At 43.4% G+C, this 17,025-nt stretch overlaps 1 protein-coding gene across 1 annotated transcript in view; it reads left to right on the top strand.

Moving 5' to 3' along the window:
- The window catches only part of gpc5b (glypican 5b), a gene marked incomplete at its 5' end in the record, with an annotated part of 71,667 nt that overhangs the window by 21,484 nt on the left and 33,158 nt on the right, over positions 1-17,025 (top strand). Inside the window, 1 exon segment of the mRNA XM_046332918.1 lies at positions 11,307-11,427. Within this exon segment, the coding sequence (XP_046188874.1) occupies positions 11,307-11,427 (121 nt within the window).

The raw sequence follows: 17,025 nt of genomic DNA, 5'->3' as shown, positions 1-17,025 counted from the left end.
CATTTCAGCTGTGAATAATTTTGAATAAGAATCTACCAACTTTGCACAACTCTTACGGCCACATTTATCCATTGTTTTTGTCAAAATTGCTCAAGCTCTGTAAATTTGGTTGGGATTCATTGATGGACAACAATATTCAAACCTTGTGTCTGATTTTCAAGCAAATTTAAGTCAGGAATGAGGCTGGACCATTCAGGAATACTCAACACCTATTGCAAAGCCATTCTGGTATGTCTTTGGCATAAAAATGTGTGTAATTGTCCCTCTGAAAAATACATTTCTGTCCCAGGGTTCGGTATTCAGAAGACAGAGGCAGGGTTTCCTCTAACTTTTTATCCCGGCTTTGCTTCATTCATATTTCTTTTGATCCTGACATACTCCCCAGTCCCTGCCGGTGACAAGCATACCCATAACATGATACTTCCACCACAATACATTAAAATACAGAGGATCAACAACATTGCATTCACTCCACATTACTGGCCTATATGACAAAGTGAGAAGAAGGAAGCCTGTGTTTAAAAATCCACTCCAAATCAACAATTCTGTTTGCAACAAGACCATTAAGTAATAGTGCAAGACAACATGGCAAATTAACTTTTTGGCCTAAATTAAATACTACAGGCTTGGGTCAAATCCAATACAACACAACATACTGTAGTGTGAAACCCTCTGTATTTTTAAGTATAATGGTGGCAGAATCATGTTATGGGTATGCTTGCCACTGGACATTGGCAATTGAGACAAAAAATAATTGTGGAAAATGCTCTATAATTTTTCTTTCAGTTTATAGATGTGGAGTAGGTTATGTAGATTGGTAGGGGAAGAAATCAAATTTATTCAGTTTTGAGATGTAATTTTAAGGCAGCAAAATGTGAAGACTGTGCATGGGATGTGTAGACTTTTGCTAGCACCTGTAAGTAAGTAAGTAATCACATTTATTTTATAAATCCATTTATACATCAGTAGTTGTCACAAAGTGCTTTACAGATACCCAGGCTAAAACCCTCAAAGAACAAGCAATGTAGATGCTGAAGCAAAGTGGCTAGGAAAAACTCCTTTGGAAGGCAAGAACCTAGGAAGAAACCTGGAGGGGAACCAGGCTCCAAGGGGTGAATATTTTAAGTGTACTTGGTCATTAAGGCCAGATCGTTATGCAAGATGTTCAAATGTTCATTTTCATAACCGAGCATTCTGAGGTCAAGACAGCAGATCCAGATATATATATTTATTTATATTGTACCTTTATTTAAATAGGCAAGTCAAGGCCTAGAAACAGTGGGTTAACTGCCTTGTCCAGGGGCAGAACGACAGATTTTTTTTTCAATCTTGCAACCTTTTGGTTACTAGTCCAACGCTGTAACCACTAGGCTACCTGCCGCCCCAAATATATATTTAGATAGATACAGTGGGGCAAAAAAGTATTTCGTCAGCCACCAATTGTGCAAGTTCTCCCACTTAAAAAGATGAGAGAGGCCTGTAATTTTCATCATAAGTACACTTCAACTATGACAGACAAAATGAGAAAAAAAATACAGAAGATCACATTGTAGGATTTTTTATTAATTTATTTGCAAATTATGGTGGAAAATAAGTTTTTGGTCAATAACCAAAGTTTATCTCAATACTTTGTTATATACCCTTTGTTGGCAATGACAGAGGTCAAACGTTTTCTGTAAGTCTCCATAAGGTTTTCACACACTGTTGCTGGTATTTTGGCCAATTCCTCCATGCAGATCTCCTCTAGAGCAGTGTTGTTTTGGGGCCCCGAAACCTGAAGCATCTGGAGAAGGTCTGTATGGAGGAGTGGGCCAAAATCCCTGCTGCAGTGTGTCCAATCCTGGTCAAGAACTACAGGAAACGTATGATCTCTGTAATTGCAAACAAAGGTTTCTGTACCAAATATTAAGTTCTGCTTTTCTGATGTATCAAATACTTCTGTCATGCAATACAATGCAAATGAATTACTTAAAAATCATACAATGTGATTTTCTGGATTTTTGTTTTAGATTCCGTTTCTCACAGTTGAAGTGTACCTATGATAAAAAATTAGAGACCTCTACATGCTTTGTAAGTAGGCAAACCTGCAAAATCGGCAGTGTATCAAATACTTGTTCTCCCCACTGTATGTTTCCCATGCCAATAAAGCTCTTAAATTGAATTGAGAGAGAGAGAGAGAGAGAGAGAGAGAGAGAGAGAGAGAGAGAGAGAGAGAGAGAGAGAGAGAGAGAGAGAGAAACAACATTAGACACGATGGAACATAAAGCTTTTACTATCTCATCCTGGAATATACAGTACAAGGCCTAAGGTCATCTGATTTGGCCTAAAGAGCTGGAAACCAGGACTTCATCAAAGAAATTTGAATTACAGACATTGTCATCCTACAAGAAACATAGAGGAGACAGACCCACTGGTTGCCCTCTACGTTACAGAGAGCTGGTAGTCCCATCCATCAAACTACCAGGTGTGAAACAGGGAAGAAACTCAAGTGGTATGCTAATTGATATAGAGTAGACCTAACCCACTTCACCCTTAACTTTTTCCACATTTTGTTACATTACAGCCTTATTCTAAAATGGATTAAATATAAAAACTCCTCATCAATCTACACACAATACTCCATAATGACGAAGTGAAAACAGATTTTTAGACATTTTTACAAATGTATATATATATATATATATATATATATATATATATATATATATATATATATATATATATATATATATATATATATATATATATAAAAACAGAAATACCTTATTTACATAAGTATTTAGAACCTTTGTTATGAGACTCAAAATTGAGCTCAGGTGCATCCTGTTTCATTGATCATCATTGATCTGTTTCTACAACTTGATTGGAGTCCACCTGTGGTAAATTCAATTGATTGGACATGATTTGGAAAGACACACACCTGTCTATATAAGGTCCCTCAGTTGATAGTGCATGTCAGAGCAAAAACCAAGCCATGAGGTCGAAGGAATTGTCCTGTAGATCTCCCAGACAGGATTGTGTTGAGGCACAGATCTGGGGAAGGTTACCAAAAAATGTCTGTAGCATTGAAGGTCCCCAAGAACACAGTGCCTCCATCATTCTTAAATGGAAGAAGTTTGGAACCACCAAGACTCTTCCTAGAATTGTCTGCTCGGTCAAACTGAGCAATTGGAGCAGATGGGCCTCGGTCAGGGAGGTGACCATCTGTGATCGTCACTCTGACAGAGCTCCAGAGTACCTCTGTGGGGATGGGAGAATCTTCCAGAAGGACAATCATCTCTGTAGCACCACCAATCAGGTCTTTATGGTAGAGTGGCCAGACGGAAGCCACTTCTCAGAACATGACAACCCACTTAGAGTTGGCCAAAAGGCACCTAAAGGACTCTCAGACCCTGAGAAACAAGATTCTCTGGTCTGATGAAACCAAGATTGAACTGGAGGAAACCTGGCACCATCCCTACGGTGAAGCATGGTGGTGGTAGCCATGAGTGATGTTAAAAGAAGACACCGTTAGTCAGAGAAGCTAAGGTGAAAGTGTTAACCCCCCTTTCTTCCCACTCACATACATACATACATACATACCACCCACATACACATTCACCCCCTCAGGAACAAGCAGTTTTCCTGATTGATGGACAGAGTCGAGTTGGTGCATTTTGAACATGGTAAATGCCAGGGCCTCCCCGCTGCACATGCAGGTTTCCTGCCTGCCTGCCGCCTGTCATCAGGGATGTCAGGTACAGCGGTGAACTCTGACCCTCCAGGTCCCCCCATGGCCCCAGGCACCTCTGGCACGCAGTGTCTTCTGTTACCTAACAACCTCATAAAACAGGAATCACAGGAGTAATTCAGCGGTGGCTTTTTCATCTAACTCTCCTCTTTGACCATAAAGAGTAGGAGTAGCATTAAAACGGGGGAACCTCAGGGGCTCTTGGAGTTTAGCGTTTTCAGATAGCTAGTGATTACATGGCGGGATCTGTCACCTCCAATCAGGACCTAAGCGGCATATAATGTGTCTGTGCTATGCTGTGTATTCCACTGATGGATATCTTGTTAAGGGACATGACACTTCCTGGTGATTCCCTCCTCTTAAAAGTGGTCTCCAATGACCTCCCACAAGGTAGCTGCTGGTCACATGGCCAATCAGAAACTGCAGCTGGCCACATGTGCCATGTGCCTGGTTGCCTCACTGGACTGAGGTCTAGACCCAGGTTATTGTCAGATTCATCGTGGCCCTGGTTTTAAGTGGGAAGTCGTTGGCTGGCGGTTACAATTATTGTGATGCTGTCCAGTCCAGCTGTGATGCTGTCCAGTCCAGCGCTATGGAAGTAAAAACCACTGGTGTCCTGACTAGAACGCTAGCCAGATGAAGCCAGTGGGTATGCAATGTAGCACCACACCTTCCCCTGTGTCTTTTTTAAATCAATGATAAAACAGTTTTTTTGTCCTTTTACCCCTTTTTCTCCCCAATTTCGTGGTATCCAATTGGTAGTTACAGTCTTGTCCCATCGCTGCAACTCCCGTACGGACTAGGGAGAGGCGAAGGTCGAGAGCCATGCGTCCTCCGAAACACAACCCTGCCAAACCACACTGCTTCTTGACACAAAGCTCACTTAACCCGGAAGGCAGTCGCACCAATGTGTCGGAGGAAATACCGTACAGCTGGCGACCGAAGTCAGCGTGCATGCGCCACTCGGGAGGCCCCATGCCCTGTCTCTGCTGCTCATTCCTGGCAGGGAAACTGGATCCTGGAGTTCAGCAGAACAGAGCTCATTTGTCTCTTAGCACTAGAGGTTACAGACACTATCGCTATGAGATGCAAGCTATTGAAAAACAAGACTAAACACTCAACCAAAGCACTCCGTGAACACAGCAACAACAGCAACACAGAAAGCCTCACAGGCCAGAGCCAACACAGACAACACAGAGCTCATAGCTGTGCTAGTTAATCTCCTTTTTTCCCCATGCTGCATCATCCCTGCGTTGCCACAAACTCCCTGTCACAAACACCCCAAGAGGGCGATGCTCTAAAATAAAATGTTTAATGTTTTGACAGAAAAAAAATAACCTCTGAAAGGTTAAATGCTCTTAAGCTATCCGTCTTTGGCTTGGTTTTACTGCTCAATGTAGCAGACCGGCTGCACCCCTGTTATGGACTCTTGTTGTTCTCTCATATGTTTGGGAAAAGAAACCTCCTGAGTGAGACAGAAAAGTATGTTAATTACACTGCTGGATTCCAGCTGGATTTAGGACTGTGAGCGGCATGGTTCATAATTGCACATTGGCAGGCATTAAAAAAAAATCTGATTGCTGTCTGTAATAATAGAGTTTTTAATGGGAGATAATTATCGTCTGTTGGGTTGAGAGAGATTCAGTACAATGTATTTGTGTGTCATCACTAAGAGCCTGGAGCAGATAATGAAACAGGATAAAAGTAATATGGTCTGTGGATTGGTGGCCTTCAGGGGAAAGCATAAAAAAATCCACTTAGGAAGCAACAATATATGTGTGTTCTCAGACACAGCTATCCGTAGACCTTTCAAATATATTATATTTTGCATCTCAGATTATCTCTGAATTAGGACCCAATGTTTCTGTCTGTGACTGTTTATGTTATTGCAAATTGGACTGTCCTAAATCAAGATAGAAGGCATACATTACTACTGGTAGTCGTCATAGGGGAGGGAGAGTGGTGTGGACCGTCACACATCACAGCAGTGCACTCAGCCAAGCCTCCCTCTTTGGCTCCCATGATCCTCGGCGGTGGAGGGGCTTTTGGGATGTGTCCCGTTACCGTGGCCACAGTCTATTTGTTTGTGTTTTGGGCGAGCACACAGTGGACTTCCATAGTGCTGGGCACACTGTGGTTTTGGGGTTGCTGGTTTGCATTTCAAATGCGTTTCACATCAGAGGAATGTACCTAAAGAGCACGAGCTAAGTCTCTATCTGTCAGCCTGCTTCTGACCACAACTCTGTGCCAGACCAGGGCCAGGCCACATCAGCTGGGCTACAAGACCAGACCAGAGTGGAGGCTCCAGGCTGTGGAGCTGGAGCAGAACTGTGTGGCCAGCACTGAGTGCTGAGTCACATACACCCTAGAATGTGCAACGGTATAATTTGACATGCTATGTGGTGTATAGGCTAATCATTTCCACCCAGTCCCTCTTAGCCGTACGGTTTTGCTCCGCATAGCTTTGAACAATAATGTCTTGTTTTTTAGGGCATGAGTCGTTTTGAACTGCCACGGTATGACAGCCTCCGTTTTTTTGTGGTCTGTGTCTGCCCAGTCCTCCATTATGGCTCTATTAGGTTATGTGTTTCCTCAGCTGAGCAGACATACAGCTCTCTCTCTCTCTCTCTCTCTGTCGCCCAGGCTGACTCACTGAGCAAGCACTCTGTTCTACTTCATAGCCTAGAGGTTCAGATGAACTGGAGGGTCACTGAGTTTAAGGCCTTGCCCAACAGGAGAGAGGCTGGAGTAAGACTCTATGCAAAACATAGCCAAGTGGTCACAGTGTCACTCTCTTTTCATATCCATCCCATACAGGGAGGCATCAGCTGATAATACCTCTGATCTGGACTGAACTGATTCGTTCTCTGTCTCCAGTTCAGGAGTTGGAATAATCAGTCGAATCAAGTTGTTTGGACCTTGAGTAAAAGCCAGGTTTGCCTAGTGAGTGGATAGCAGTGTGCCTAGTGTGTAATCTTGGAATATAATATATATTATACATTTCAGCTGGACCTATACCACAATGTATGTGTGTAGTTTTCAGAGGAGAGAGAAGAGATGTGTGGGAACATAAGCTGGTCTTGGGGAGCCATTGGCTTTTTAGGGTAAACATTTGTCTCTGTGTCTCTTTATGGGCTGATTCATTTGAATGGTTAACAACCCAGATGCAAACAGATCCTGGCTAATTGACTTGGTCACTAATTACTGTGAGAAAACAGCCTCTCTCTCTCTCTCTAAGCTTTGTTCTCATTTTCACTACAGTATACTATATGTGTTTACCATAGTCATTGTGCATAGTCATAGTCATTGTACCCCGTGTATGGTATTGGATTTTAGTGCAGTGGGTCAATACTTCAGTATAGTCGATATAATGAGCACACAATCATAATCATGATCATATTTACTCACAATGTGCGGTTGTTTTTTATTGAGTACATGTCCAGGTACATGCATAATATTCAGGATTCTCCCAATGTGATTCAGTGAGTGTGCATCACACAGAGATCCTATAAATGACTATGGTGTGCATGAGAACAATTGGCAGGATGTGTTAGAATAGAGTTGAACCAATCAGATAGCCTGATTAAAGTCACATGTGCCCCTAATGGGCTCCCAGTGTAGTTGGCACCCATCCACAGACCTATGGGTCCGCCATCAGCACCCAACCACCCACAGCAACCACAACAGAGAACATCTTCCCATCAACCTCCCCTGGCTTTGGAAACTAGTTAATGGAGGCCCGTTGTGGTCGTCTTTGTAGTTGATTGAGCATTTGAAGAATCCCTCATAATGACTATGAATATTCACAGCCCCCTAAAGATAAATAGAGACCAGAGAAAAATACAGTGTAATGGTTAAACTTTATGTTAAGTATTGTGGCCATGTTGAGCAGTGACGGGAATAAATCCTCATTAACTGGGTTCTGGGTCAGGCTATGATGCATGGTTTAGCTGCTGTGTGTGTGTGTGTGTGTGTGTGTGTGTGTGTGTGTGTGTGTGTGTGTGTGTGTGTGTGTGTGTGTGTGTGTGTGTGTGTGTGTGTGTGTGTGTGTGTGTGTGTGTGTGTGTGTGTGTGTGTGTGTGTGTGTGTGTGTGTGTGTGTGTGTGTCGTCATATTGCCTTGGATATAGAATTCATTATGTCCCCAAAGAAAATGTACAGTGGTAGTCCTACCAAGTAGAGGTGCATGGGTAAAATCACTGGGGAAGCCAAGCCTCCCAAAATGCCATATTACAACCTACACTATATGGCACATAAAAGTATGTGGACAACTGCCCATTGAACATCTCATTCCAAAATCAATATGGAGCTGGTCTCCCCTTTGCTATTATAACAGCCTCCATGCTTCTGGGAAGGCTTTTCAGCCGTAAGAGCATTAGTGACATTGGGCGATTAGGCCTGGCTAGCTACATATTGAACTTCCACCCTCTCAGTCCAGGGGCACAATGTATGAATTTATTGTTGAATCAGCACCGCTGTTATAATCATTGGCCAGTACAGAGAATTAAGTAAAACCACAAGTCCAAATCCCTATCTCCATCCATGGCTAATTTAGGAAAGGGACCATTTTTGCTAGCTAGCTAGCTAGCCACAGGAGAACAACAACATAACAAGATACAACAGGGAAGCCAAATCCAAACTGGCTTCCTTTGACACTTTTTTTGGGTGCGCCAGGACGATTCACAGTTGAGCTCACTCAGTGTAGCGCAACGCTGATTGGCTATTATTTTATACTTTTTTATCAAGTTAGGCCAAATGCTCACTGGCTTCCCTTGTATTCAACGATAGGGTCGGCAACAATGTCAAACTCTCTTTGACCAGAGAGCATCAGATAGATGGCCTACACATACAGAGGGGCGCTGTTTCCCTCGCTTGGATGCTTTCTCCGGTGAGTTACATCCAGCCTCTTGCAAATTGAAGGAACATTATGAAACAAGGATAGACAAAAGAGAAAATTATTATTATATATGTATTTTTTTGTACATTTTTGGAGAAGCTTGGCTTCCCTTGGCTTCCATGAATACGCACCACTGGTTCTACCTGCTATCTGTGGCTGCCTGTACTAGCTTGTTATTGAAGCAGCAGATAGGCCTACTATAATGAATTCTCCAGCAGTAGCTAGGCAGATAGACCCAGTGAGCCAGGGGTCAGAGTTCATCCTCGACACTGCGCAGAGGCTCGTTCAGATTGGATTCATTTATTTACAGTCACATGCAGCACGTCACTCCTGTGGCGCTTTCTGATTACCCACATTTTGATCTACCTCACACAAACATGCACCATTAAACTGGTTGCAGGGACAGTGTTAATGCAGAACTGCTGATGTTATTACGATGTTGGAGTGCTTTGCCTGTGTTTCTCTCATTGTCATTCTCTGAGGCTAGGCTGGATGACCTGAGGGATAGCAGATGTATATACACATCAGACCATCCACTGATAACACTGTTGTGACAGCAATATTTTATATACTGAACATCAAAATTGAAAATACATGTTTTTGAAAAATATGCCTTAACTTTCTTGGCAACACACTTGTAATGTTAACCCTGCAATCGATTTGTTTTCCACAGTGGTCGAGGTGAATTGACCTCAGAATAGTGGTTCTCATGGAACACACTCACATTAGATGATCAACAATCCAATGGATCATCTCTCTGGAATGTCCATGTGTCTGTATCATGTCAGGTTCAGGGTTTATGTTATACATCATTGTTGTAGTCTGGGGGCTGCAGCTGCAGCAGAGGGCATGTAGGTGTGGCCTCTGGAGCTCCATGATGCTCTTGGCTGGATTCGTTAGCCGTGAAACACCTGCGCTTTGACATCTACAGGAGTGCTGCAGGAGGAATCTCTGTTACCTCCTAGCCCCAGAGTTCTCTCCAGTAAGGAAATCCCATGTGTGGCTCCAGGCTCGCTCTCTCGCCAATGTGTGTGAGTGCATGCATGCGTGGGTGGGTGTGTACCCACATGATTGTGTATGAGTGTATACTGTGTGTGTACTATGTTTTCTATATTTTGGGATTTGAGATTGTGGTGATGACTGTGTTCTTCCCCAAACTTCCTGGGGTAGCTCAGGGAGTTAGGGACAAGGGTCTGCTCTGTCGGAGCTGCTTCGCCCTACTTATCCATCCATCCACCTCTCCCTCTACAGAGGCTCTAATCTGTTCTGTGGAAAAAGCCTGTTCTGTGGTGCATTAGACCTTCACAGTCTGCCCTGGACCTTAGTCAGTCTCTCCCTCACTGTCAGTCTTTCTATCTTGTGGTTTTGAAAGCTATGTTTAAGCTTTTCAATAGATTTGAGATTGACCCCAGATGGCCTTCAATAGGACTCCAATAGGTCATCTAGGGTCAATCTAATTCAGTGTCTTAACCAATTTAACATTTCATCTTTAACTTCACCTATTGATCAACTGAAGTGCTGAGACAAGAAGATAAAGTATTTTACTCTAACTACTGCTCACAAAACCTTCTGATTAACTCAACCATTGTCCCTCTACAGAGATGAAGAGGTGGCACAGAAAATATACATGAAAGAGAGAAATGGATAAGAGATGGAGAGAGAGAGAGGGAGCGAGAGAGAGAGATGCATCCCAGACTCTTCGATCACTATGGTTGACACTGTGTCCTTTGTTGTGTCTCATCTCACGCCCTCCTCCTCGTAATTAGTGGAATCACAAAAATGCAAATGCATCATTACTGAGTCCTGCGGTGTGTCTGCATCTGACGTGTTTACCCTGACACTGGGCTGTAATGAGGAGGCTACTGGTGTCCTCCTATCCTCCTCTCCTCTCATTATTCCTGATAAACAGCCATCTGCCCTTTCCTCTCCTCTCCCATTTCTGGCTGTGAGGTCGCTCAATATCTGGATTTGCAGTCATGCCTCCTATTTTCACCAATCCGCTCCAGCTGTTTGACTTCCTAATGAATCATTTATGTCAGTGAGGAAGGCCGTCTAAACTCCATTGATCCCAGTGGCGGGTCAGACAGCACAACTCACCACTCCAGGCCAGCTTCAAGGAAGAGCTGGGCTCTGAGGCGGAATCACACAGCTCAAATGCCCCGCAATTCTTATGATGAAAGAAAAATGGATGTTAAAAAGGGCATAGTTAATCACCTTATATCAGGCTAGGGCAGGGCTCTCCAACTCTGTTCCTGGAGCACTACCAACCCCAGTTGTAACTATCCCGATTCACTTTATCAACCAGCTGATTGTTAGAATCAGGTGTGCTAAATTAGGGTTGGAGTGAAAACCTACAAGACTGTAGCTCTTCAGGACCAGGGTTGGAGAGCCCTGGGCTAGGGGAATGTCTGTCTGTGTAGGCAGGTTCAGAGGTGAGGTGAACTGATCTCACGACATGCAGACCATGGTGCTGAGAATAAATATTTGCCATTGTTATGAATGGCTAAGGAACTAGGCTATTCAGACACGAAATTGAAAAGGTTTACTCTGTCATTACATGTGCACTCCTTACACAAATACTTTCATGTGTTACTTTCATAGACAATATATCAATATTCACAAGTCATTGTGCTACAGAAACGGTTTGTACTAAACTCTCCATTCTCTCTCCCCTCCTCAGTTATGTGGGCCGTGTTGTGGGAAACGGCCTTCAGGCCCAGAAAAACAACCCAGAGATTAAGGTCCGCAGCATTGACCCCATCCTAGTGGCAGCTAGAGACAAACTAGAACAGTTCAAACAGGTACGTCTCACTGCCACTGTTCCTTCTTCACTTAAATCTGACCGTAAACATGACCACTGATGACATCAACACGTCGGTCACATACTATTCTGACACATCCTTTCCACTTAGTTGCTGTTCCCACCAGTTGTGGTAAATGGCCTAGATTTGTGTGTTTTGTTGCTTGGCGTTCGGTACAAACCATGCCATTGGAGTGGATTCAGACATTGGTCTCTGGAGGCCTGAGAGCTAGGATCAGCCAGCCAGCTAGCTCACAGACATGTGGATATGCCAGACAAATCGGAATAAATTTTCCTGGTGGACCCATCACAGATACTTAGATAGTAAATCAGTCCCTCTACTGCTCAGGCATTCACTGGGACATTCACTATGAGAATGGAATACAATAACCCACTGATGCATCGTAGATAAAGGAGCTCAATGCAAATCATCATGGAGGAGGAGCCTGCGGGGTCAGCGAGGCAGGAACGATGGGTCACACAGTGTACTGTATGTTTTATATACTAATCCTGTCTGGTCCCAGCCTCCTCCCCTCCTCCCCTGATGTATGTGTGTGTGGTAATTGGTGGTGTCTTGGAGGATTTGAGCCAACAGCCCTGTCCCTCTGATAGATGCGAACCCAGTGCTCTTAATGGCTGGGTGCCCACGGAAGTGCCAGCGATTTCACAGCTGGGGAAATCTGTCCCCCGGCAATGGGAGGACAGACATTGCCTAGGAGTTGCAGTATGTCGGTTCCATAATTAGTTTTCAGGCCGTCGCCTTCTGTCACTCCCTACACCTCCAAGTCTAAGAGCTCAAATAATGTTTGTTAACTACTGGCACTTTAGGCCTAGATAAGATGCCAGGTGTGTGCTTAGAACTGGAGGTGGGTCCTTCAATCTGCTGCCTCATTCCACACATACCCGGTAGACACAATTACAGACTAACAGTGAGTCTTTTTTGAGGCCTTCAACCTCAGGAATGGTGGCGCAATTCAACAGGTCAGCAGATTCAGAGGAGACGCATTGAAGTCAGACTTTTGTCATGTAAATGGTGTTTAACCTGAACGTTCCCTCAACGAGAAGCCAAAGCTAATTTTCCCCTCAGACTCTCCTGAGAGGCTTTGTGCAGACTGCAGAGACGCTCAGGGAACAGTCCCTCCCTGCCTGGCTGGGCTGCTAAGAGCTCTGTTCTGACCTTTGTGGAGCTGAAAGGCTACTAGGCCCGCTGAGTCCTGTTGTGCTGTGGTGGTCTCACCCCCACACTCCACCCACTGTCTCTCTCTGTCACTCTCACTCTCTGCTACTATATTTCTCTGTCTACTCTGTCAGTTTTTCTTTCTCTCTTTAGCTGTTGTCTGGTCTTTCACACAGAGTTCTGGTGTTTTCTTGCTTTGCTAGAAGTGTCCTAACAGTGTGTGTGCCCAAAATAACTTATCTTAATCTAAAATGGGTCAGTGTTATACAGATTCATATTTTAATTTTTAGCCAACTTTATTCAGTCTTATAAATACAATTTTCTGGTTGAGACCATTGTTTATATATGTTATCTGGAGCCAGTTTGAAGCGGAGTATTGCCCTGTAAAGCCATCAGATCAGACTGTCTTCCATGCTTGGTGTGAGAGTGAGAATTTCCCCTGTTATCACCCCAGCCTAATGCAATAAGTGATCCTATCGGCTGTTAGTGGGACGATAGCCGGGGTGCTAAAAAAGGTATTCTTGGTGGCCAACCCATTGTTGCAGCTGTTTCTGGTAGGGGATCGAGGAGAGAGAGAGGAGAGGCACACAGCTCATCTGGCCCTCTGGGAGCCATTTCACTTCTGTCTCTTATTACTCCATTAAAAGTAGACGTGGCTGGGTTAGTTTCTGTGGGCCTGGCCCGAACAGAGCAGCCTGTCGGTTCAAAGCAGCCAGAGGCTGGGAAAGTCTATCAGAGAGGTGGGGAGGGGAGTAGAAACCTGAGGAGTCAATGTAAGCACGTTGGGGTGGCTAAGAGCTCAATGTGAGAAAGAACAGGGATTTACAGGATTACATGTGTTTTATGGCCACTCTACCTAAGGGGAGAAAGAATGTTCACAACGTTCACAGCCATATTGTCAGTGTGCTTGTTTTTCTAACCCACGACTGGGACCCTGCTCACCTCTGTAACGAACATCTCACACGTAAGAGATAAGATTTAGGTTGTTAGATTTATCCCCGTGTGTGATTTTGTACCAATGTTCATTTGAAAGGGAGGAATCTTCAACCACAAAGAATAATTTCATTTGATTTCCTGAGTTTATTTCAAATTTCCTCCACTGTGAAATAATAGAAAGTCCTCACTGGATTTCAGAAAGCCTGGCTTTATTTGCTGTGATAGCTGCTCTGGTGAGGTTGAGGCTTGAGGCCCTATCTGGCTGACATTGCTTTGGTTTCCTTTTGACCCAGTCTGAACCAGAACGTTCTGACTATTACAGGAAATACACTATAGGTTTTCGCAACATCAGTCTTAAAATATTATGTTGGCCTAGCAATGTGTCTATCACAGTACAGTGTACGATCCTGAGATGACAACATGTAGAGAGAGAGAGAGAGCGAAAGAAAGAGGAGAGAGCTTAGCAAAACAGAGCAGAAAAAATGATGTAGTTGTAATCTGTTCTTGACTGTTTATCCCAGTTGTTCGGTCATTTAATCATGTGAAAATAGCACCATGGAAAAGCATCCTCAGCAAAATGAGGTTGAGGCTCAATACTATTTCTATGATAATTTATGCACAAGATTTATCTTCCACGATTGAGTAGTGTGCATGCTGCCAGTGCCCTGTAGGTTTTCTCATAATAAATTATTTATAAATCAGATTTTAGTCATGTTAAGATTTATTGGGGATTTATTTCTGGGCATGACAATATGTCATGTTTTGCCTGTTTTAAATGTTACTTCAATACCCATGAGCCTTGACTAGCACCATATAAGAACATCCCCCACCGCTAGGTTTGTTGAGTCCCTCTAGGATGGTTGTAAAAATAGCTTTTTCTGTCATTCTTCATGAAAAGACTAACAGAGGTTTCAATGAGCTAACACTGTTTTTTATGAACGGCATCAATCCTGCAAAAAAGCTCATTAAGAAGCAATCACAGACACAGGACGTCAATTCATGGCACTGTAAAGGCTTAATGTTCTCCTGACACACATACACAGATGTGAATGATCACACGCAGGCACACACACACACACACACACACACACACACACACACACACACACACACACACACACACACACACACACACACACACACACACACACACACACACACACACACACACACACACACACACACACACACACACACACACACACACACACACACAGACCACACATACACAACGAGGGCAATTAAGGGTGAGGAGAGTGGGATTGGGATGCTGTCATGCAATTAAACATGAAACATTAGAATACAATGTTGGCCCCCCCAAGTGGCACAGGTCTAAGGCACTGCATCACAGTGTTAGCTGTGCCACTAGAGATCCTGGTTAGAGTCCAGGCTCTGTCACAGCTGGCCGCGACCAGGAGACCCATGGGGCGGCGCACAATTGGCCCAGCGTCGTCCGGGTTAGGGGAGGGTTTGGCCGACAGGGATGTCCTTGTCCCATCGCGCTCTAGTGACTCCCGTGGTGGGCTGGGCACATGCACGCTGACACGGTCGCCAGGTGTATGGTGTTTCCTCCGACACATTGGTGTGGCTGGCTACCGGGTTAAGCGGGCATTGTGTCAAGAAGCAGTGCGGCTTGGTTGGGTCGTGTTTCGGAGGACGCACGGCTCTCGACCTTCACCTCTCGTCCGTACGGGAGTTGCAGCGATGGGACAAGACTGTAATTACCAATTGGGGAGAAAACGGGGTAAAATAATAAACAAAAAAATTAAACATTAGAATACAACCAGAAGAGGAGGATCTGGAGAGAGGTAGACTTGGAGAAGAGAGCACAAATGAAGGGACAAAGAGAAATATACATGTAATAAAAAGTGAAGAATAAATAGGTAAAGCTAGGTGTGATTGGATAAGGAATTTTAAGGACTATTGCAATGACACAAGACTTTGTCAGTCAGTGGGAGGTGGTGGGACAATAGTATAGAACAAATCAAGTATCTGATGTGGGCTACTATTTGAAAAGGGGTATCTGAGCGGTTGCCATGCTGGTATATATTTTTCATTGTCTCTGGGTTACTGTGTGGCTCGTTGAATAGATGTTTAGACTGCCTGAAGAGATCCAGTGTTTTTTTTTTCCATGTTGCTTTTTTAATCCAAGTCTTTTGTGTTTCCCAGACCCTTTCAAGGACTCTATAAGAAAGTACAATATGCTCACATTTGAGATTTTCTGTGTGATTTCTAACAGAGCATTGTAATTAAATGTACTGTTCAAAAAAGACAATCACCTGGAACATGTCAGTCAGTGGAAAAAATGCATGTAGCTACATAGGTAGAGGCCAATTAGTCGCAGCTACGTTGCCATGGTTCCTCTCAACATTTAATTGGTTTAATGCCATTGATAATAGGAGTTGATTAGGCCAACATCACAGCCGGGGACATTTTAATTTATTATTTATTTTATTTTTTCAACTCTTCACTTCTTGCCCTTATGATCCGCAAACTAGCTCTCTCCATACAACGTTAACTACAACGTTAACTCTCCATACAACGTTAACTACAACGTTAACTCTCCATACAACGTTAACTCTCCATACAATGTTAACCTGTTGCGACGAGCAATCCTGTATCCGGGAGCGTAATTATAGCCTCAAGCTCATTACCATAACGCAACGTTAACTATTCATGAAAATCGCAAATGAAATTAAATAAATATATTGGCTCACAAGCTTAGCCTTTTGTTAACAACACTGTCATCTCAGATTTTCAAAAAATGCTTTTCAACCATAGCTACACAAGCATTTGTGTAAGAGTATTGATAGCTAACATAGCATTAAGCCTAGTATTCAGCAGGCAACATTTTCACAAAAACAAGAAAAGCATTCAAATAAAATCATTTACCTTTGAAGAACTTTGGATGTTTTCAATGCGGAGACTCTCAGTTAGATAGCAAATGTTCAGTTTTTCCAAAAATATTATTTGTGTAGGAGAAATCGCTCTGTTTTGTTCATCACATTTGGCTAAGAAAAAACCCCGAAAATTCAGTCATTACAACGGCAAACTATTTTCCAAATTAACTCCATAATATCGACAGAAACATGGCAAACGTTGTTTAGAATCAATCCTCAATGTGTTTTTCACATATCTATTCGATGATAAATCACTCGTGGCAGTTTGGTTTCTCCTCTGAACAAAATGGAAAAATGCACGCACCTGGAGATTATGCAATAGTTTCGACGGAGGACACCGAGCGGACACCTGGTAAATGTAGTCTCTTATGGTCAATTTGCCTACAAATACGTCACAATGCTGCAGACACCCTGGGGAAACGACAGAAAGTGTAGGCTCATTCCTTGCACATTCACAGCCATATAAGGAGACATTGGAACACAGCGCATTCAAAATCTGGCTCACTTCCTGTATGAAATTTCATCTTGGTTTCGCCTGTAGCATTAGTTATGTGGCACTCACAGACAATATCTTTGCAGTTTTGGA

The sequence above is a fragment of the Oncorhynchus gorbuscha genome, unplaced genomic scaffold (genome assembly GCF_021184085.1).
Source record: "Oncorhynchus gorbuscha isolate QuinsamMale2020 ecotype Even-year unplaced genomic scaffold, OgorEven_v1.0 Un_scaffold_3:::fragment_2:::debris, whole genome shotgun sequence".
Lineage (NCBI taxonomy): Eukaryota > Metazoa > Chordata > Actinopteri > Salmoniformes > Salmonidae > Oncorhynchus > Oncorhynchus gorbuscha.
The sequence above is the reverse complement of the archived record's forward strand: the minus strand, read 5'-3'. Positions and strand labels throughout refer to the sequence as shown.